Source organism: Poecilia mexicana, unplaced genomic scaffold (assembly GCF_051168715.1).
Source record: "Poecilia mexicana isolate PSO_F unplaced genomic scaffold, ASM5116871v1 scaffold_3, whole genome shotgun sequence".
NCBI classification, from domain to species: domain Eukaryota; kingdom Metazoa; phylum Chordata; class Actinopteri; order Cyprinodontiformes; family Poeciliidae; genus Poecilia; species Poecilia mexicana.
In genome coordinates this window covers 20,393,942-20,416,734 of record NW_028263372.1, presented here as the reverse complement: position 1 = coordinate 20,416,734, position 22,793 = coordinate 20,393,942, and the positions used below count along the sequence as shown (strand labels likewise).

At 38.6% G+C, this 22,793-nt stretch overlaps 1 protein-coding gene across 4 annotated transcripts in view; it reads right to left on the bottom strand.

Annotated features, from left to right (window-relative positions):
- The window catches only part of nfat5b (nuclear factor of activated T cells 5b), a 40,659-nt gene extending 18,104 nt beyond the window's left edge, over positions 1–22,555 (bottom strand). For 2 of the 4 annotated variants that reach the window (XM_088004293.1, XM_088004294.1), the window contains exon 1: positions 22,078–22,555. In XM_088004293.1, coding sequence (XP_087860419.1) covers positions 22,078–22,150 — 73 coding nt within the window. In that variant the 5' untranslated portion in view covers positions 22,151–22,555. The remainder of the gene's footprint in view (positions 1–22,077) is intronic. The other 2 variants (XM_014987612.2, XM_014987616.2) reach the window with 1 other exon arrangement.
- Between the last annotated feature and the right edge of the window lie 238 nt (positions 22,556–22,793).

The following is a 22,793-nucleotide window of genomic DNA, read 5'->3' as shown; positions in this document are numbered from 1 at the left end:
TCCGCTCAAATATGCAATTGCAGGAGCATACTCATGACCTGGTTGGCAACGAGGTTGTATGATAAAACAACAAGGAAATAGTGGCCATAATGGCTGTCATGCCGTGTCAGATGTCAAACACCTTTGCATCATTTTCAGACTCTGCAGAACTATACATGCATGCACAGTAGAACGTTATGTAGGTTGAAAAGAAAATAGAAAAACTGCATTTATATATATATATATGTATATTACGAATAAGTTTTCCAAAAAAGGGCCTCAAAGCTAATAGAGAAGAACTAGAAATATTATCTCGTTTTAAAACCATTCCTGTTGCATGTCAAAGCATGACATCTACATTACCAACACTACAGTCATTCTTCATGCATGTCAAAGCCTGATATCTGCATTGCCTCCACAGCAACAAACCACCAACAGTGAATGCTAAAGATGGGTGTGTCATAGACCTGCAGACTGACACTGCCTTGGGGTGCGAGGCCTCAGAGACGACAGGAGGGCTAAAAAGGGGCTGGTCAGCTCCTTTTTCTTCTGACTACACATACACACCCTGGGATTTTTCTTTTATCTTTCAGTTTCAAGCTTGTAGATTTTAAGTGACGTCACTTAAGGCACTTAAGGGGAATACATATTGCCCCAGTGGCTCTGTACATTGTAATATTTATGCAAATTTCTAATGATTGCATTTAATATAAGAAACCGGTGTGTTTATCAATCTTGTTAATAATTATCAAAAATAATTATTTTCTCTACTATTTTGTTTCATGTTACTATAATTACATGACAATCACATGATAACACTGTTACAAGTAGCGATGCTAACAGTGCTAAGCTTCAATGTAAACCCTTTAAAATCATATTTTCTTGGTTTTGTTTAGCTAAAACAGGAAACTGGCACTTAATTGTGATATTTGCTGCTGGATACAGAGTTAGCAGCAGCGTTTTATACTTTTAACGTACGTCCAAAAGAGATCATTCTGGTTTTTTTTGTTTTTTTTTACCAATCTCTAATTAAAATGTTTAAAAGTTGCAAGGTGCATACCGTAGGTACCTAGCCCCTCATCCTACATATGGGAATGTCTTGTTACAACACTGGTAATTCCTTGTCTGAAATGATGTGGAATAAAACAAGCCATGAAGAGGTCAGATCGAAAGTTGTGACATATCAAACAAAAAGAAGATCTCATTACAAAACAGACAACGGGGCCACACAAAACCATTTCTCTCCCTCCACTGTTTCCGCCTCGGGGTTATGAGGAAGAGGAGCGGGGGGGAGGCTTAGGTCAACAGCATGACAACACTTTTACTAGCAGACTGATTCATTATCGAAATATTATGGTATGAACTTAGAGCAGCCATTACAGTCGCCTGACTCTCGTCTTTGCCAACTGCCAGCTTTAATTACTTGCAGCTGAGTCCCAGGGTTTGGTGCGTATATCAGATACTTGACCCTCCCATTGTTACCGCTCGCTGCGTACAATAGACAAACCTGGAACCTACTGAAACCTACCCACGCCTCTGGTCGATAAAAAACTTGCTTTTACAGGAGCAGGGAGACCTCGTTCGTTCCCATAAACGGAGCTTAAACTGGACCCATTCTGGACCACGCTTACACAGAGGATTTCAGTGTGCTGGTTGTTTGCACTGTTCTCAAAACAAATATCTTGCATATGCATGCACAGCACACACACACACACACACACACACACACACACACACACGCACACACACACCCACACACACACACACACACACACACACAAAAACAAACAAACAAGAAAACACCCCGTCACGCCCACAAAAGCTCTCTCAACCTCTGAATTCACAGTTTAAATTGTAGTCGTCTTGTGGCTCTCTGAGAGACTGCACATGCAGCAACATGTGCTCAGAGTTGAAAAAGCCCTTCCAGTAAACAGATTGCCGACCGCACAGACAGAAAATATGCACTCTCTTCTCAGGAGCAGTGGTCTCGAATCACTGGCTGGACTGTTCAAAGTGTTTCCACAGCTCCTATGACGCTTTTGGAGGCAGAAAAAACAGAAACTCTCATTTTGCAGAGCGTGTTTGTGTCCTCCTGAGCAGACAGAGCGCAAGTCTTTATTTACATGTGACAGACACAGTCCCTTTCACAGAGGAGCAAATATAAAAAAAAAAAGAAAGAAAGAAAGAAAGAAAACGATAGTCAGAAAGCTGGAAGTCAACGATATTAACTCAAACACACCACCACTCGCTGTTTTGATTTTAGTCTCATTTTTAGTCTCATACTAGTTGCGTTTTGAAGTCTGACCACAGAAAAACAACTTTAAGTTTCCTTCCGTCAGTGAAAATCATCACAACACATTACTAAACCAGATAGCATGTGGTCAGCTATGATCTGGCCTGCTAATACCATTAAGATGACCTGATTTAAATAGCTTACCTGAACTAATTAAGATTCCTTCCAATCATACTTTAAAGACAAATCACTTACTGGTTTCAATCCAGACTCCATGGCAGAAATTCTGCTTCATGGGATTTAGGTTTACTATTTATACCCTCACCGTCTCCTCTGATGTTTACGTTGTAAGCCAGAGAGGCTAAAGGTGAAAATAAGAAGGCACTCACCATGTGACTGGCAGGACTTAAAACTCCCCATTCATTTTCCCCCTCACATTCCAGCTGCTTGCTCTTACTAGCCCTGGCACCTGGGGCGTGGCACCCTTATTTTTTTGGCTGAGTGAGTGATTTAACTCTTTTCTGTGCACCCCTCTTCTACTCCACCCACATCTCTCCTTGTCCTGTTTATTGTGCAGCAGACCCTTTTCTGCTCTGCATCTTGCTCAACAGGTTAGCGGCATTGTCATGTGGAATCCTGTCAGGCAGAAACAAAACAGTAGTATAACCCCGCCACAGAAAGCCTCCGTGGGCTGCACTGTTACACAAGGTGGACTGTCTGAACTTAGCAGAAACACCGCTTAAGAGGACGCGATTAGGAGGGCAAGCTTTAAGCTCACCTAGTCGGTGCATTCGGAGATTATTCCGAGCTCTGAGGGGAAAAAGCAAGCAGAGGGGGGCTGGGTCCTGCAGCAAGCCATGTACAACAACCATGAAATGTTTACAGCCAAAGCCTACACAAGGGCTGCCTGGGACTCCATAGTAACGCAGATCATGGGGACATGTCTTTTGAGCCTCTGTGTCTCTTGCGAGTTAACACAACGAAACTCGATAGAGATAAAACAGCACCATCCATGCTTGAATAATGATCTGGGCATTAAAAACGTGGCGTATTTCCACATTAGACTTATGCAGTCTCAATTATTTCTATAAAACGTGGCCAACAAATTTTAAAGTTAAAATTGGAAGCTTACATGGAATTCTTGTTTAGTTAACACGTGCATAAAGTAAAAGCTTTTAGAAACTTTTTTCTTTGATTTATGGCATCTCAGGTCCTACATGAATAAATTATTAAGGCATAAAATTAGTTTTAATCCAATTATATTTGATGAACAGCTTAAAATAAACCTGTTTGCAATGAGGCGATTCGTCAAAATAGCCTTCAACAAAAAGAAGTTGGGCTTGATTTTTCTGTGTCATTTTGTGATTTAAGTTTTATTTAAAGGGTATTTTTTAAACAGCATTTCAAATGTGTTAATAGGTTAAAAATAATCTATAATAACCCACCTGTTTAGAGTTGCCTTTGATTAGTAGCTAGTGGAACATTGATCAACGTACATTTGCTTGATGATTTTGATGACGGCATTTGACAAAATGTATGCTTATTGCTTGTTTCATAATTGGTTACGTTATTATGATTTTATGGTGCAAAGCACTTTGAACTGCCTTGTTGCTGAACTGTCCTGTACACATAAACTGGACATTTCAAGCCTCTCAATTTCAGATAACATGCTTTTAGATTTTAAAGTTGCAGTAGATTTCATAGTTTGTCCCCTATAACTTCTTAAAGGTTCTATGGAACACGACCAATACGCACAGCAAAAGAATTACACATCTCCTTCGTCAGGTTTGCTTTCACAATTTCAAATCAAATGCTAGAGCCATAATATGAATGGAGACAATAATTAGAACAACTGACAAAAATGCCAAGACTGTGACTGTTGGCTAACAAAGATGCTGAGGTAGCATATTTTCCCAGAAGCTGCAGTTGACAGTCTCAGTGATCTGACTGCATTCATAACATCAGTGAAAGTAAGCTTTGCAACAGGATACAGTGATATAGAAAGTATGGGTAAAAAAAAAAAAAAAAAAAAAAAAAAAAACCCTAAGCTGAGTAAACATACTGAATGTTGGGATAAATTACCTTAACAAACTTGGCAGCCCTCGCAAGTGATGTTTATGCAAAGATGGCTGCAGATGTTTGTGTGTGAAAGCCAAGACATGTAGTGGTTGAAGACTGAAAACAAACCAGGAGCACGAGAAAAGAAATGTACACAGATAAAAGCCAGCAATATGAGTCTTTTGTCATAATAAGTGATGCATTTTCTGGTTGCAATGCTACTGATGCAACACCGACAATAACTGACCAAATCAGACAGATATTCTCAAGAATGTTGCATGACTAGGCTTACGTCAGTTACTTTACATCCTCCTGCACAACAGCCACGAAAAAAGTCACATCATTGCATCAAAGTGGTTATTGCTTGCAGAAAGCATTGTAATGCTGTTGACAAAATGTTTTTGCTAATAAACTTAACCGGAACAGTTGCACTATAACCAGAGAGCCACAGCTGACTCATAACGCTGCTGCTGGCATTCTCACTACCAGGATGATAGAGCACATTACCGCAGTTCTAAAGTCCTTACACTGGCTCAGAGAATAAACTTTAAAATATTGTTGTTAATTTATAAATGACTGACTGGCTTAGCACCAAAATACATTAAATATCTGCTGCTCTATCAACCTTCCAGATCACACAGGTCCTCTGGTTCTGAGAATGCAGAACAGACCAGAACCAAGCATGGAGAAGCAGCATTCAGCTTCTATGCACCACAAATCTGGAACAAACTTCCAGAAAATTGCAAAACATCTGAAACACTGAGTTCCTCTAAATCAACTAAAACCCACCTGTTTAGAGTTGCTTTTGAAGCAAAAAATGGAACAATGGCCAGACATTACAATGTCAAAATGAAATGCTTGTCAATGGTTTCTCAGTTGTCGACTGTATTTTGTTTTTATGAATTTTATTTTTGTATTTTTATGATGTAAAGCTCTTTGAACTGCTTTGTTGATGAAATATGCTACACAAGTAAGTTATGTGAACACACTTACCACGTGCATCAAACTAAAGGCCCCTGGGCCAAATCTGGTCCATCATAGCAATTTTTGTGGCCCTGAAGATGCTAGATGGGCACAAAGAACATTAAGATAACAGCTATGTGATTAAATACTATTTTAACAGTAAAATCAAATGGGTTTTTATTTATATAGGGGCAAATAACAATTTTGTGATTAAAAACAAATTATTATTTATTTTTTAGAAGTACACTTTAAATGGAGATGAAGCTATAATATTTTAATGGTTTGTTTATAGGTACCTTTGTGAACATCCATGACCTTGATGTGACTCAAAATGGAAATAGGTTACACACCTCTAACATAAACATACACATTTTTTTAAAGACATGTTATTGATAGTAGCCAATGCATGCTTCCGATGATACTTTACACTTAAGAAAACAGACCGCAGGATAATGTCCCAACCATCAAAATTTAGAGTATGCGGAGATAAGCCTGCACACCCATTTCTATTTTTAAAAATCCAGACAGTGCTGGAAAATCCAGAAGAGAGGAAGTCCAGGTGTGAGTTTGCATGTGTAGCAGACACAAGCATGAAGCTGCAGCCTAATAGTCTATTACTTCTAACTTATTCTCTTAAATAACCGAACAGATGTGTTTAATTTTTAAGTGTGATGACTTTGTCATAGTACATGCTTCACTCGGTTTAGGATTTTAATGTATTATTTTAAAGTAAAATTAATTTTTTACTCAATAATTTCAATACGACGTTCTCATTACGTAAAGCACTTTGAACTAACTGCCTTGTTGCGAAATGTGCTGCACAAATAAACTTGACTTAATTTTTTCTTTTTTTTTCAGTTTTATACAGAATTTGCACAAAGTACAGCTTATTTGACCCAACAGACCACAGCAAAGACCATCAGAACAACAACCGTCTGAAACCATCCATTGCTCTTTTTCACACTCCCAGCTGTTTCAGTTAAGAAAACAAATAAGGCTAGCTACCTATTCATTTTGTTGAACTTGTAGAAAAATACTGAAAACATATCAAATATTTTATAGGTAAGCAAGTGTTTATCAAGAAATAAAGCATTATAAGGGCTTTAGTACAAAAAGAAAAGAGAACCCTATCAGTCATCATAATTAATTGGAATGCAGTAAGTGACTGACAATTTCTAAAGAAATATTCTTGAAGCTGTAACTTTAACACTTTTACAGCTTAATAACAAAGTCTTCCAGCCGTCATTTGAAAAGGTTGAGGTCAGTGAGGCTTTGGAACGGGCAAACTCGTTTGTGCTTAAAGTTTGGCATGTAGCTGTTTCAGGGAAGCTAATCCTGAGGCGACAATGAACAACCGCCAGGCATCAGTTTACATGACTTGCTTTCAACAAACACCCAGCACTATTGCAGACTTCACACCGAACTACAAATGAGAGCCAAACACTGAAACTGTAGCCCCATTCTGCACACAAGTAAGGCTATTTGCTGAAGTTGTTCTCTACACAACTGGGTAGCTGGGTCAGTGGTATTCCGAACTGTTTGGTGGAGACTAATTTGAGGTAAAAGTTAAATTACAGAGGAGCACGACACTTTGTAGCCCATCTCTTAGAAGTGAAATCAAAAGATAAAGCAGTTGTGTCCAAGCCAGCAAAAAGAATTCAAAGTATTTACAGCACCCAAGCAGGCTCCCACACGTAGATTTACCAAAACTTGCCATGTTTACCCTCAAATTCTAGAATGTATCATAGATGTACACAACACTTTAAATAAAACCAGACCAATGTGATTTAGTCTAAATCAGACAACATCACATAATCATTTTACAGTCCACTGAAATTGGTGTGCCAATACTGGCATTTCTGCCAGACTCACAGGAAACCCATGCTGAAGCAACAGGAAAGGTCTTTAGCCACACTGCACGCAAACATTCACTGGTCGTGTAACATCACCCAGCTGTTAGGTTAACCACATCAGCGACTCATTCGAAAATCAATCCCGTTTTCACGAGCTGGCATTACATGACGCACTTTCAATTAGTCTAATTTCTTTGTTGGATGGAAAACTTTTATTATATTGTTTTGCTACCTTAACAATTCCTTAATGTGCAACATTAAACTGGTTTTCATTTCATTTTACAAACATTTTTCTTCTTGTTAGTTCTTTTCCATTTCTAACAATCATGTTTTGTGCACCAATAAGAAAGTTCATGACCAGCGAGGCTCTGTTTCTGTATTATAACATTTGTGTTGACTAAAGACAGCCAAATACGTACCTGTCAAGCTACATATTTTCACTTTTTGGAAACGGTTCCTAATCTCAGCATGACAGGAACATTAGTAATAGTTTTAAACATGTACAGTACATACGAGGGCTAGCCCCGATGTAAACAACAAACGTAAAGTTAATAACAAACAGCCAATGCTGAGTTTAATAATTAGCATGTTATAGTTTGTTTCTTAAGCTTGAGGCTTAACATGTCAACCTAATTAACTAGCTTCCTCAGCAGTATAGAATTTTAATGGTGTCAACATTAATCACTGGCAATGCAAAAAGTCCACGATGAAGAATTGAATCCATGAAGATGTCAGTTTGATCCATACCACTAGAAAACATTGTTGCAGAATGAGCACAAAGTGCAGAAGCCTCCAGGTCAATATGCGCTACCACACCTACACAAACAACAAGGACCACAACAGAATGTCCAATTATTGACCCTGCCAAGAACTAGGCCAATCAAAACAGGCCCGACTCCAAAAGGTACAGGACTCCAGAGCACCTGCTGTCGTCTCACTGTGCCAGCAGGATACACACAAGTTTCCATGTTCACACTCTCAAAGGCAAGAGTAATTTTGGAATCATGGCAATGACCTACACAATGTAATCCAGGTGGTAAATACTTTCAGACTCCTGCCAAAGTTCTTTTGAAGAGGACAGCAGCACACGGTGAACAGCCCACTTACAAATTCAATAAAGATTTGGAAATGGCTTGTGGTGTTGTAGTAATCCTCTTCTGGAAAGATCCATGGACTGATCCCAAAAGGAAAAGTTGTTGAGTTTATTGATAAGAAGATAAGAATAAACTGAAACTGACTGAAAGAGGGTCCGGATCAACACACCCACCAGGAAGGTGTGTTGGAGTCTCCAGGCAATCAGAAGTTCACAATAGACCAATTGTGAATAAGAAAGCAGAACCAGAAACCTAATCCCACTTTTTTTTGTAAACTGAGATGTCATTTCAAAACAGTCACGGCTTTAAATAAAAACAACCCGTAGGTCTGACCAAGCCTCACAAAGCTCTTACATTAAAACACACCTCATACTGTCTTACGTTTCCCTGCTTGTTTCCTGAGATATTGTTTTTTTAAAAAGTGGAGTTTGAAGTAGCTGTGGAAAATTGTTCTACAGACCTGATTGAGATTAATATTTAATTACCTGAAAGTGCAGTATTATTTAAAATGGACTTTTTTGAGCTTTTCATCATGTTATGTTATTCCTTCATCAAAAAAAAAAATACTTGAAGTGTTGCCTTTATTCTTTCATGCATGTTTGAGAAATCCTTTAAGCTCCTGTGGCAACCATTTTGCCACGCCAGGGTGGACTAAGTGCTGCCTTCGAAGCACAACTCCTCCTCGGAGCTGCAGTTTCCAAGCTTCTACATTGCAGAGCAGCCCTCCCTCACAACTCCCCAACTCAGCTCCTTCAGACTAGCCAGAAGAAATTAGCAAACACCTGGCTGTGCATCTGAAGCTTATTATATGAGATCATGTGTGAGCTGGGAAAAACATTGGCAAAGGGTTAATAGAGGAGCGATGTTGTGATGACTTATGGAAAGTGGAGTTTCAGAAAGAGCAAGAGTTTTTAAAGAGACGGAGGTCAAATTACAAAGTCAAATTTCTTTTAAGTTATATTTGATTTATAGGCAATCTTTATAACAGCTGAAGGTAACATAGTTACCTAATTGTGCAAAAAAAGAAAAGGGCACCAAATGTCTGAATAAAATACATAATACTGCTCCCTTAAGATGATTTACTGTTCAGTTTAATTAAGGATTTGGAAAGTCTGCTAATTTCTAAAAGAAAATCCCAGGGATCTGAGAAAGAAGATCCCAAAAAGCCTTTGCAAACTTTTGTTGGACCAAAACTAAATTGAGAAACACATAAGATTTTATTTCTCCTTCCAAGTACTGTTCAATCCAGTTCACACAGACACCTTCACAAACTGCACGCTCACTGCTCTGAACTGCATGCTGGTTCATGATTTAAGTCAATATAAACAACTGGTAGTAGAGTCAAGCAGAAGCATGAAGAAGAAAAATCTGTGGAGTCACAGTATTGCTCATCCTCAGGCAAGCTGCAGCTTGTCAAGATGGAGACACACAATCATCATCGTTCCTGTTGGCGAAGTCTTCATACACTCATCAGGATCTTCCCACTTCCTCAACTATGAAACAAGAAGTAGTGGCTAGAGATGTAGCCACTCTGAGCAAAAAACACTGATACTATATATTATTATGGCTCAATGTTATGAGAGTAATTAGAAAAAAAATGGAGTTGATACCAACTTGATTTCCGTTTTACAGATTAACATTTTTCAGCTGAGTTCTTTTTAGTTTACTGTTTGTAGTTACTATTTGTGGTAAGGCGAGATTTGTGTGTGGGGGCATTAAAGCAAATGTAACCTTTGAATTTTACTCAAACTATTCCTGAGCAACTGGGGATAAGGTTAAAGTGACTCTGATTATGTCAAGAGCTAAGATGACCTTCAATAGCTTCTCGTGTATTAAAACAAACAAACAAACAAACAAAAAAATTAAACAACAAGACTTGGAGAGCATGAAGAAAGTTCAAGGAAGAGATAACTATCCTCCGACAAAGACAACAAAAAGAAGTTTTGGGCAAGAAATGAAGCCAGATTCCTTCATTTACAATTTAATTTCACTCCTGAAAGCAGAGGATGTTTACAGTAAATATGTAGATTTGGCCCCGATTGCCAGTAGATTTGTCCTGAATTTGTGCAGGACTTTTCGTTGAGCCACCGGGGTTGACTGAATTCAGACAATGACAGGATACTGGGGAAATTCAGATGGACCAACACTGCAGTTTGTTCCAGTCCTACCAGTCACCCGAGGAAGCAAAGGACGACTCAGAAAACAACAACACAGGACGCTGAGACATAGGTGCTGTGAAACTGCAAGATTAATTACTAATTTATCCCAAAGGTGGTGTGCATTTCTAAAGGTTTTTGAATTTTTTTTTTTTTTTTTGTAAAAGCCTTGATGAGAGAGTCCCTGTCATTTACTTTGAAAAAGGAAAAACAAAAACAAAAAAGAAAGAAGGTAAAATCACTCAAGGGCAGATTCTTTCCCTGCAGGCGCCCCCACCTTGGATAATGCTGCTGAAAGCATATAGTGAGGGAAAACCCTGTTTCAAGACTGACATACCTGAGGGCACGTATCACATTGTGATGACCAAACGTTCATTACATAAGTAAAGGTTTGGTTTAAGTTTAAAATAATTTAAACCAAACCTTTGCTGTACACGTTTTGTAGATTTTGCAAAACAACGTCATTCTTTGCGAAGAAATGAGCAACAGTGCACAATCTAATCACAAAGATCATTGTGGTATCAAGTGTGTGCAATATTGCAGTATTTGGCAAGAAATTATATTTCAGATGTCATACATTCATGCTGTGCATATGCATATTTGCCCAGGAACTCTAACACCCCCTTAATTCCCTGACGCACTTTGCATAAAAGCTCATAAGATATGGGGGGAGGACGTTGTTTATTGATTGCAATGAAAAGAGTAAAAAAAAAAAAAAAATTGATTAATCATAATCAAAATAATCAGCACACATTTTAGAAACAGAACCATCATTACACATTGTTCTGATATATTGCAGTCCTAGAAATAAAGACAACTTTCAAATTCAAGACTATAGTTGAATATTGGCAACACTAGTTTCCATTTACTCAAATAGGTCTCTCCATTTTTTCTTCAGCATCGCACTGAAGTTCCAAACGACTGACTAAACATATTACCTGCAGGCAGAGTTTTGATTCATAACATTAAAATATCCAAGGCTATGTATGCCTAATATTGCAACCAAGAAGTCCATTGCAAGTTCTATGCCGCTAAAGAACTTGTCTTTGCACCGGCAGAAATAGTGTCCAGATTAAAAATGTGTCTAAGCCCAAAATGACCAAACGGCATCATGATAGTATACTTGGAGTAAAATAGCGCAACATCTACAAACCTGCAGCTTTGGTCTCCTGATTGTCCACACAAGCACCACTACAGTTTGAGCGCCAACATCCATGAGAAAGTGACTGTTACAAACAGCCTCATCCTACCTCACACATCTGCCAGCAAACGTGTGAACTCGTACATGTATGAACTCGTTGCGTCATGTATCTATCTACTGTCTTGATCTGATTTTGCAATGCATTCACCTCTTCCCACATAACTGTGTGCAGCAATTACAAAATCCAGAATAGGAGCAATTCATCTTGTTATGAGACCGCTGCATAAAATGCCTCGCTGCCATCTGCAATAGCAAAAACGCTCTGAATTTTGTAGCAGATGAGAAGAAGGCATGGCAAAGACAGATGAGCTAATTAATTCCATCTGGTTATTAACAACACAATTCGCATGACCAATGTAGTTAAAAATTCAGCTGCCAAAACTGCAAAGTGAAGAGCACCACGGGGAAAAAAGATGGCTAACAAGAGCCAGGTGAAGTGTGTGAGTGCTGGTGCTAAAGGTTAAAAAAAGTCAACCTTCAAAAAGGCCAAAGCACGTCAGAGGGCTTGTTAAAAGCCATTTGTATTGAGAGCTTGCTGGAGCAGTCCCAACTAGAAAATGATAACAAAGGGAGGGAGGAGGGGGTTCATAAAGTTGTAGACTGGATTACAAGCTATAGGCATTCTACTTACCCCAATACTCTTTCAGTAGGAAGCCTTAGGTGCATATTTTGTTATTTTTAAGACTTTAAAAATTAAGTAATTTAAAAGTTGAATAATCTTTAGATGAGGAAGATATTTACTCTAATTTTGACTAATAAAATACCTTGAGACCTGGTAACACAGTCTGTGCCGCCACGTTATAAGTGTCTGACACCTTAACTGCTGTACTTTGCCAGTGGAAAGACTGCAACCAGCCAAGATTCATCTCGCTTAATATTTAATGTCTTAGTTCGCAATCGCCTTGCTGCAGAGAGGCGCACGAGGGTTGTTAGATCTCACAGGTGCTTTGGGCTTTTCGCAAAAGAGTGAGAGAAATCTCCCTGAAGATGAAGGCAAGCGAAAGCGCTGGCCATACTGAATGCTTCTTCTCTCCCTTACACTGTCCACATTCAGACTGCAGAATGTAAAAGTGAATATTTAATCTGCATACGGTCATGGAGAGACTGAACTCTATGCATGATAGTGAATGGAAAACACATTCATGGAATATGATTCTGCTAATTAACCACAAATTAAAAAAAGACCTTAAGCATTACCGGGTAAAAAAAAAAAAAAAAAAAAAAATTTGCACATGCAGACTTCTGTCATGACACTGTCCTTTTTCTCAGTGACTCCCTGATATCCTGCAACATTTGTCCAGAAAAAAAGTATCTAGACTTAACAGGTGAAAATCTGCTTTCATCACATAAATACAGCAAACCAGCTAATCTGAAACAGTCCCAGGAAACAAAAGTCTCCTATTTTAAAAAGAAACGCCTTTGGCAGAATGGAAAACCTGCAACACCGGCATGCCTGTAATACTTCAGAGGTCATCTGAGAGCGATAACTTAGTTGCACAGCGTAAAAGTTGATTCTAGCCTCCTGTTGTGCATGCAAAACATCCAAGATGCAGATCTAAAAACTGCTTTTCTCCTCTGATAAAGTGTGGAACATGCACACGTGGTATTGCAAAGAGTAACATTAGCTTTAATATTGAGCTTTTGGAGTTGCTTTATTCTATGTAGCAACTTTTTGAATTGTATTTCTGCACCCATCCCCAGACTTGCTGGCCAAAGTATTTAGATAAATGAGCAACACATTATTTCAAGAAAAATGTTAAAATAAGGAGCTGTTTGAGACTCCAACTTCAACTTGCAATTTCACACAAGACGGATAGCCAAGTAACACCTCCAGGCTCTTTAACAGGTTAAACCACTCAGACATTGATTTGTCGCGGCCCAAACAAAGTCACAAGTGTGCAGTAAATACCAAAGGAGGTGATATTTTGACCTGACCCCGATTAGACTTCTTACTGAAGTTTGGCGAGGGTTAATAATTAATCAAAGAGATGGAGCAGAAGATAAGGGTATAAACACACACAAACACAACTTTAAGAGGTGTGAATTCCAAACATCACCGCACTGATTGCTTTTTATAAACAAGATATACAGCTCTGGACAAAAATTAAGAGACAACATTAAATGATCAATGTCTCTGATTTCACTTTTAATACACGTTTGATTTAAATGAACATTGTTCTTTTATTCCATGAACTACTGACAACATGTATCTGAACTTTTAAGCAAAAATGTAGCACTTATTTGCAGAAAATGAGAAATGGCCAAAATAACAAAAAAGATGCAGCGCTTTCAGACCTCAAATAATGCAAAGAAAACAAGTTCATATTCATTTAGAAACAGCAATACTAGTGTTTTAACTCAGGAAGAGTTCAGAAATCAATGTTTGATGGAATAACCAGGAGGTTTTCAATGGGGTTCAGTGCAGTGGGCTTTTCATTTTTCCAGAGCTGTATTTTGAAATAAACAGATGCATTGTTGAGGTCATATTTAAAGCAGCAAAGGGGCAGTAATGAGGACGAAAAACATTTTAGATTCAAATATGTTGATCTGTACACTTTCAATTTCCTTAACCCCCTTCATCTAGATGTTTAACATGGTAATCAAGATATCAATTTTGCATAACTGAGAAGTGACACCCATGATGACTGACCCATTAGTGACCATGAAGACATGGCAACCAAAGCAAAATGTTTCTTCAGCCACAGTAAAGGCTTAGGTTGAGATGTTTGGCCCAGTATACAGGGAGATTTGTGGACATGGTCAGCAACAACACTTTAAACAATTATCAACTGGTATCATGGACCCCAATGTGTGTTAAGAAATATGTCCCCTACACCATTACTACCAGCCTTAACTGTTGGTAGAAGGTTGGATGGATCCTTGCATCATGTTGCAGCAGAAATCTTAACTCATCAGACCAGACTAGGGCTGTTGTAAACGAATATTTTAGTAATCGAGTAATCTATCGATTATTCTTACGATTAATCGAGTAATTGGATTAAAAAAAATTATAAAATGAAATATTGGTAAATCTGGCATAATACCGGTGTTACTATCAGATATCAATATCAGTCCAATTTTTCATATTTGAGCATCCCTAGCAGTTCCTTTTTTGTAGTTTAGAAAACTAACCTGTAACAATAATAGCTCACTTTCTAAGTTAACCAGAAGAAAAGTTATAGAAAAATCTGAAATTATATTGAATTTAATAACAAAGAGACAGGCTCACAAATATGCTTATAAAAAATGTCTACAATCCAGCTTTTAGTTTATGTATTCATCTTCAGTGAGTTTAATAGATTAATTAAACTCACCTTGCCACCTAACCTGTCACGCTTTGGGTTTGAAAATACGGGAAATGCCGCCTGGAGTGGGAGGAGAGGGCGAATGAACGAAGGTAAGATGGGGTGGAGGAAATAGACCAGCGGACTGACGAACCGTTAGACCGGGGGACTAACACGGGGGGAAGCAATACGGGATATTTACGACACCTTCACTGGTCACACTCAGAAACTCATCTACCAGCCATGTACGATGCGCTCCGCCACCCGTTTCTTCAGACCGGGATATGAAATTTATTGTGCGGTTTGTCGGTAAAGCTACATTTACACGGTAAGCATCAGCTACTCAGCCGCCCGCCCTGTTCAGGCTATCCGCTCACCTCAGCGCTCTTCCCGCCGTTCGCTTTCAACCAGCAGCCCCGGAGGAGAAATGCTGCCGTACTCCAGGCATTCCCCCAGTCATTTTAAGGTCGGGCATTATCATCAATCAATAAAATCCCCACGGGCCAATCTTGAAAATTGGACTTTATGCCGCTGAGACTTAGCTTTTGTCAACAACTCAGAGGCGGAAGTGAGAGCTTCGCGCAACGCAAATGAAGTCCCGGCCGGAACACGGTGCGCTAACTAATAAAACATAAATTAACGAAGCTTCGAGGCAGGTAAATTTTCCTCGAGGAATTTTAGTAATCGAGGTACTCGAATCATTCGAGGAATCGTTTCAGCCCTAGACCAGACAACACTTTTCCAATACTGTGAAGTGTAAGCCTCAGTCTCCTGTTTTTAGCTGCCAGGAGGTTTGCTGTTGTGGCACCTCTCCTTCAAAGTTTGACATATTGCACATTCAGAGATGGTATTCTGTTTACTTTGGTTGCAAAACGCTGTAATTTGAACAACTGTCTTCTTTCTTCAATCTTGAAACAACCTGCAAATTCTTACAACATATAAATGTTGTGTGGACATTTATATCCACACAACAGTTCTACCGGCGACATTTTCTCCTTTTCAGACCATTCTTTTTTGGTTGTGCATAAAAATCCCAGTAAACCAAATGCTTCTGAATAATTTCAGACACTTAGAAAAAAATATTCTTGATCATATCACAGCGTGGCATGGGAATATGGTTGCCAGCTAAAATGAGAGTCGGAAGTATGCAGAACCGGTTTGGACTGATGTTTTAACAGATGAAGATGTGACCGAGAACGTTCTGAACAAAAACAAAACATTGCGTCTCTATAATATTACAAGGAATCCAAGTTCTCAAGATGAATGAGTCACGATGTTCTTGTTGAAGTGGATATCTGAGAACAGATCGTATTAATGAGACAAGCCCACAACAAGAACAGGACACAGTTGACAGTGTGCCAACTGGAATACAAATCGATCTAATGCAAATAAAAATAATTATTCTGCTTTCCTATTTTTTTGACATTTTTTCCTTTTCAGACCATTCTTTTTTGGTTGTTCATAAAATCCCAGTAAACCAAATGCTTCTGAATTAGAGGTGTGCCGATCGATCGGTCACCGATCATAATCGGGCCGATTTTCGTGAAAAAGTGCATGATCGGTGATCGGCGATCATTGGCTCTTGTTGCCGATACCGATCATCTCATTTCCAACCTGCCTGTGCAGCTGGTCTCCTCTTTCCTTCACACTGCACAAACGCGCAGCAACAAATCCTAAGCGATGTGGAACTACAACGCACTGAGTGAATGGGGAAGTTTGCGTGTTGCGGCGGAAAATTGAAGCAGGTCAAAATGCATCAACACAACGAAGCTAATATGGCATACAAACAATGCCATACTTGACGGAGTTTGGCTACATCGAGGCTCACTGCAGTAAAAAAGACATACGGAGGATCAGATAGCAGGTAAAGCAGCGCACAGCTACAAACACTCACCCGGAGTAGCATGACGGTCAGAAAGCTAAACAAATAACCCGCAAAATTATTTAAGTCTTCGAGCTGCGATGTAAGACGCTGGTTCTGCTCTCGCTGTTGAACCGCTGCTACGCTACAGGTAGTAATATTTCACAGACAGAGCTTCGCTTCTGCTCCACCTGGTAGTGACTCTCACGCCGAACCCCTGCTTAAAGCTGCAGCAACTTAAAAAATAAATTTTACATACGTTTTAAAACTTTCGCTGTCCTAACATGAGACAGATAATCTCTAAAAAAAAAAAATCGATCTCCTCCCTGTTCTGCATAATTACTCCGCTCAGTCAGAAACAGCCACTCAGAGCTAGCAGTAATCAGCTAGCCGCCATGCTAACAGGAAGTTTTCATTCAGTAACTCTGGATTGTTTATTGTAATGGAACCTGTTTTTGCCTTTGAATGTTAAGTTTTATACTTGAATTTTTTTGGCAATGTTGAGAGGTTTTATTTTGGCTCTTTGCATTATTTAGCCTCTTCAGAGCCTTCATATGTTATCAGTCTGTTAAAGGTAGTATTATCAATAGCAGTACAATTTGCACAATGCCTGTTTTGTTTAGTTTTCTTCTTGAAAAAAGTTATTAAAAACAAGTTTTTGTCTAAATTAAGGTGAATTCATGGTTCCTTTTCCCACATAATGTAACCGGTAGTGTTTATGATAAAAAAAAATAAATAATAATAATTATGTGATCGGTATCGGTGATCGGTATCTCGGCCCTCATGGGTGATCGGTATCGGTATCGGCAGGAAAAAACCTGATCGGCACATCCCTATTCTGAATAATTTCAGACACTTAAAATATTCTTGATCATATGAAATAAATCAAGAATTTCATATTTGATCATATGAAATAAATGATCAAATATCATTTATTTGATCATAAATGATATTTGATCATTTTTTGTGGCATAGGGATATGGTTGCCAGCTAAAATGAGAGTCGGAAGTATGCAGAACCGGTTTGGACTGATGTTTTAACAGATGAAGATGTGACCGAGAACGTTATGAACAAAAACAAAACATTGCTTCTCTATAATATTTCAAGGAATCCAAGTTCTCAAGATGAATGAGTCATGATGTTCTTGTTGAAGTGGATATCTGAGAACAGATCGTATTAATGAGACAAGCCCACAACAAGAACAGGACACAGTTGACAGTGTGCCAACTGGAATACAAATCGATCTAATGCAAATAAAAATAATTATTCTGCTTTTTTTGACATTTTCTCCTTTTCAGACCATTCTTTTTTGGTTGTGCATAAAAATCCCAGTAAACCAAATGCTTCTGAATAATTTCAGACACTTAGAAAAAAATATTCTTGATCATATCACAGCGTGGCCTTGGAATATGGTTGCCAGCTAAAATGAGAGTCGGAAGTATTGCGTCTCTATAATTTTTCAAGGAATTCAAGTTCTCAAGATGAATGAGTCACAATGTTCTTGTTGAAGTGGATATCTGAGAACAGATCATACTAATGAGACAAGCCCACAACAAGAACAGGACACAGTTGACAGTGTGCCAACTGGAATACAAATCAATCTAATGCAAATAAAATTAATTATTCTGCTTTCCATTTTTTTTTGACATTTTCTCCTTTTCAGACCATTTTTTGGTTGTTCATAAAAATCACAGTAAACCAAATGCTTCTGAATAATTTCAGACACTTAAAAAAATATTCTTGGTCATATGAAATAAATCAAGAATGATCAAATATCATTTATTTGATCATAAATGATCAAATAAATGATATTTGATCATTTTTTGTGGCATACGGATATGGTTGCCAGCTAAAATGAGAGTTGGAAGTGTGCAGAACCGGTTTGGACTGATGTTTTAACAGATGAAGATGTGACCGAGAACGTTCTGAACAAAAACAAAACATTGCGTCTCTATAATATTTCAAGGAATTCAAGTTCTCAAGATGAATGAGTCACGATGTTCTTGTTGAAGTGGATATCTGAGAACAGATCGTATTAATGAGACAAGCCCACAACAAGAACAGGACACGGTTGACAGTGTGCCAACTGGAATACAAATCGATCTAATGCAAATAAAAATAATTATTCTGCTTTCCATTTTTTTCCCCCTCTGCCATACTTTTTGGGTTTCCTTACATATCCGCTAGCTTTCAAGGCAGTTGAGTATTTTTAAGCGCATGCCGCTAAGTTTGCCTGACACAGTAGAGTCAATATTAATAGAGTGCTATTTAAACCTCGGTTTATACACAGAGGAGACCAAGAGTTAATTATTGGCCAAGCTAAGGTGGGTGTCAATAAAAAATAAAAAAAAGAAGTATGTCGAGATCTGAGGGCTTACAATTGTTAAATAGGCTAACCAGAATGTATACTGAAGCCGTAACATTCTTCATTTTTACAGTGAAACTGCAGGGAAGGCATTTTAATACAATCATTAACCAGAAGTCCCTCACGGACTACAAAAAGTAGCACAAAATGCCTTCCTGTCTTGAGAGCTATTGTTAAAGCATTCTGCTTTTCCTTGGTATTCCCTGGGCTACTCTCAAGCTAAAAATGAGCTCCCTACAAAGAGCATGTTGCCCAAAGGAGAACATGGCTAGATGCTACATAGATATTAAAAAGAAAAAGGAAAAAAAAAAAAATCTACTTGAATTTATGGGCATTTTTTGGTACAACTCATCAATATTGACAATTGTGAGTATTTTTTTTTCTTTCAAACAACAGAGTAAATCTGTAAAAGACCAGAGGAGTTGACTTACAAAACAATGTCACAATAATGCTATTACATGTGACAGCTGAGCTGATAAAGAGATACAAGAGTGTGATTAGTAATTAGGACTCAGGAATCTTAACATTAAGGGCTGCAATTATCTGATATATCATTGGAAAACCAGGAAGCCAACTTTTGTCAATGTTTATAACAAGTTAAAATAATTTACCCTCTTTGAGAAGAGGAATAAATTGTGCACTTAAAGGTGAAATGGAGGACTTTTAAAGAATGATCTTAAGATGTACTATTTGAGTTTATTGGTGGATAATAAAATACAGCCTTGTATAGGCTGTAATGGTGTGTTGGCCTTCAACACAGCTATAAAAGGCATTATTCATCATCCGATCAGCAGTCCACCTGACCTCAAAGGTAGCAAATACGCATAGTTGCTACCTAGTAGGCCATTTTGCAAATTGTTACATTTATGTTTCTTTTTCCTATGTGTATTCTCCATTGATATATCCAAGAAAATATCTGATGCATTGATGCCTTTTCTGAAATAGGTCTTTGAGATGAAGCTTGTATGTCAGGATTACATTTGATTTGATTTGATTTTTACAGTCTGGATGAACCAATCTAAAATCAGGACAATTTAGAGGAATAAGTTCTACGACATGGACAAGTGACAAGAACAGCTGAAGTAAATGGATTAGGTAGTTGGAGAGTGGATGTAGACATGCCTGCTGAGTACAATGAAGAAATGATAAACAAATAAGGCAAGGTTTACACTTTACAAAAACATGTATTTTAGTTTAATAGTTCCCTCCAACCGACCTTAGGTGTAAGTGAGTGTGTACATGACTTTCAATCTCTTTGTAGATCTGTAATGGATTGGTGACCTGTCAGGGGTTTACCCAACTTCTCGCCCATCGACTAGTGTAAATAGCACACGATATTTCTGCCGTCCTGCAAGGATGAAGCATGCATTGAAATTGAATGGGTATCCATAAGGAGCAGTCCACTGAACCTTCTTTGGACACTTTTGGCCTTTAGTATTCCCTCAAGCAGCTTAAGCTCTCAGTGTAAAGGAAGCCAACTTGTATTTTGATGTTTTTGCACAACACAATTAGCTCAAATCCTAATTGAGCTAATTAGGATAAAAAATATTCTTTTTGCACATATAATTTGCATATAAAAACCTGCTGTTTTTGTCTGATATACACCACCTTTTACAATGTTGTGTACAGCAGCTTGGGGCATTGGTTACAAAAAAATTATCCAAAAGTATGACCTAAGCATTTTGTAAAACTAAGCTTAGATGAGGTAACTTTGTCTTTCATCACCTATGAACCAAAAGCTGAGGTGGAGTTATGTCTAGTTTGTCTCTCAAACGGCTGGATTTCACCTTGCTCATCCAGATCTTTTTTTTTTTCCACCTAGAAACATTGTTGTGAAATGGAACGTATTTTTCTCAGAATGTGTTGCACTTTGTAAACAGCACTCCAATTAGTTCATTTACACGTGAGTTGGATTATCTGCAAAGACAAGTAAAACCATGTTCCAGGAATGTCAACGTATGACAAGAAAAACCCATACGTTTTTCTGTGTACATGTGTACAAGGAATGTCAACATATGAAAAGAAAAACCCTCTTGCCTTAACAAAGGTCCATTGTTAAGGCAAGAAAGAGATAATGGTTTTGGTAGCGTTTAGGACCTTCCTAGGTATCCCTGCCACCACACCCAACTCCAGACAAAAGCAACTGAAATAGCTTATAGTAATTTTTCATAGTACAAAAAAAAATGCATACCAACTCTGTGCATCGTGACTGATAAACTAAACGACAACAACAACAAAAAAAAAACATTGCATTCTTGTATGTTTGGTTAAAATGTTTAGTTTGCAAGGTGTAGGGGTTTTAACAAAAAGCAGTTACTCTGAAAAAGTCTTCTTTAACTGATAAACTAATTACCTTTATTATCCTTGTGTTATAACAGTCTCCAGAATAAATAAAGCCGACGATAACAGAAAAATGCCGACTTTACAGCACTGCACCTGTTGTTAAGAGTTCAGTAGAGTTCAGTTTTTCTATCCACAGGTTGCCTGAGGCTACCTTGCTGATGATTACACAGTTTATGTTAATTGTCCCACTAGCGCCGCTCTGGGAGCAGTGCAATGCATGCATATGTGTGCATGTGTAAAGTGCCTGGCGGGGGCGGAGGGCATCGACGGCCTATTCAAACAGACCAGAGAAAATAGATAGCGGGGTTTTTAGGCTGGCAAGGAGATAGTAAACTGGTCTGACCGGTGTGTATGCAGCAGCTGAGGGCTTTAGTGCGCCGAAAACATGAGCATGGGACTGCAAAAACAAAACGAGTATCCGTGAAGGTTGCGCAGGAGAGCCAAAACTTTAACTTCGGCTCATGCGCAGGCATGTGACAGGACAGGAGGTGGTTTATAGATGAATGGCACTGAAGTAAAGTGAACGCCGCCGACACACGCTTAAACACACACACACACACACACACACACACACACACACACATGTTGAGAACGAACTCAGGTAAAGTTGTTGCATATCCACACACCACATAACATGAATGTCAAACTATTTTACCAGTACAAGTACAGTGGAGGAACTTTGTTTACCTTTAGAGTACAGGGATCCGGGAGAATTCAAGTCGCGGTCCCCGTTGAAGAGGGAGATAAAGTCAGAGGGCATCGCAATCCCTCTGGCTGTAGAAACCGGACACTTTCGGTCACTTACAGCGTGACGGATTTGGATAAAACTGTTATCTGTCTCACGACTAGCAAACTACAGAACTTGTAAGGGACGGACGGCAATTCTGGCCTGAGTTTTTCTGTCGTTACTGTTGGCTAACTGTCGGTATTGCCACTCAGGTTGCGAGTCCCTCTTCGGTCCGCCCACGACTCATGTTTGTTGTCAACGAACGACCGGAGGGGAATCACGCCCACGCTTGTGACGCAACACGTACGAGGGACGTGCAGATTATTTCTCAGAAGGTAGTGTGCTTCCACGACTACTATGTTTTTTGCGGAAAAATATACTTGTCATAATGTAACTGCAATTCAAATCGAGAATTTAACTTAACAATATTTGCAGTCTCTATAGAATTTATAGAACTAATTCTACTCGGGAAAAATTATATTTCTTATTCCATCACCCAAGACAGAATAAAATAATTTACTCGGGAAATGTATCCTGAAAAGGATTTAGAACACTCTGAAAGTCATATTTCCTTGGAAAGTAATCGCTGGACCATGTGGGTATTTCAACCAAAGCTGTAACTGATCTCTTTACTCTGCATTTTTCAACTGGAAACCACATGGATCTAGGTTAAATC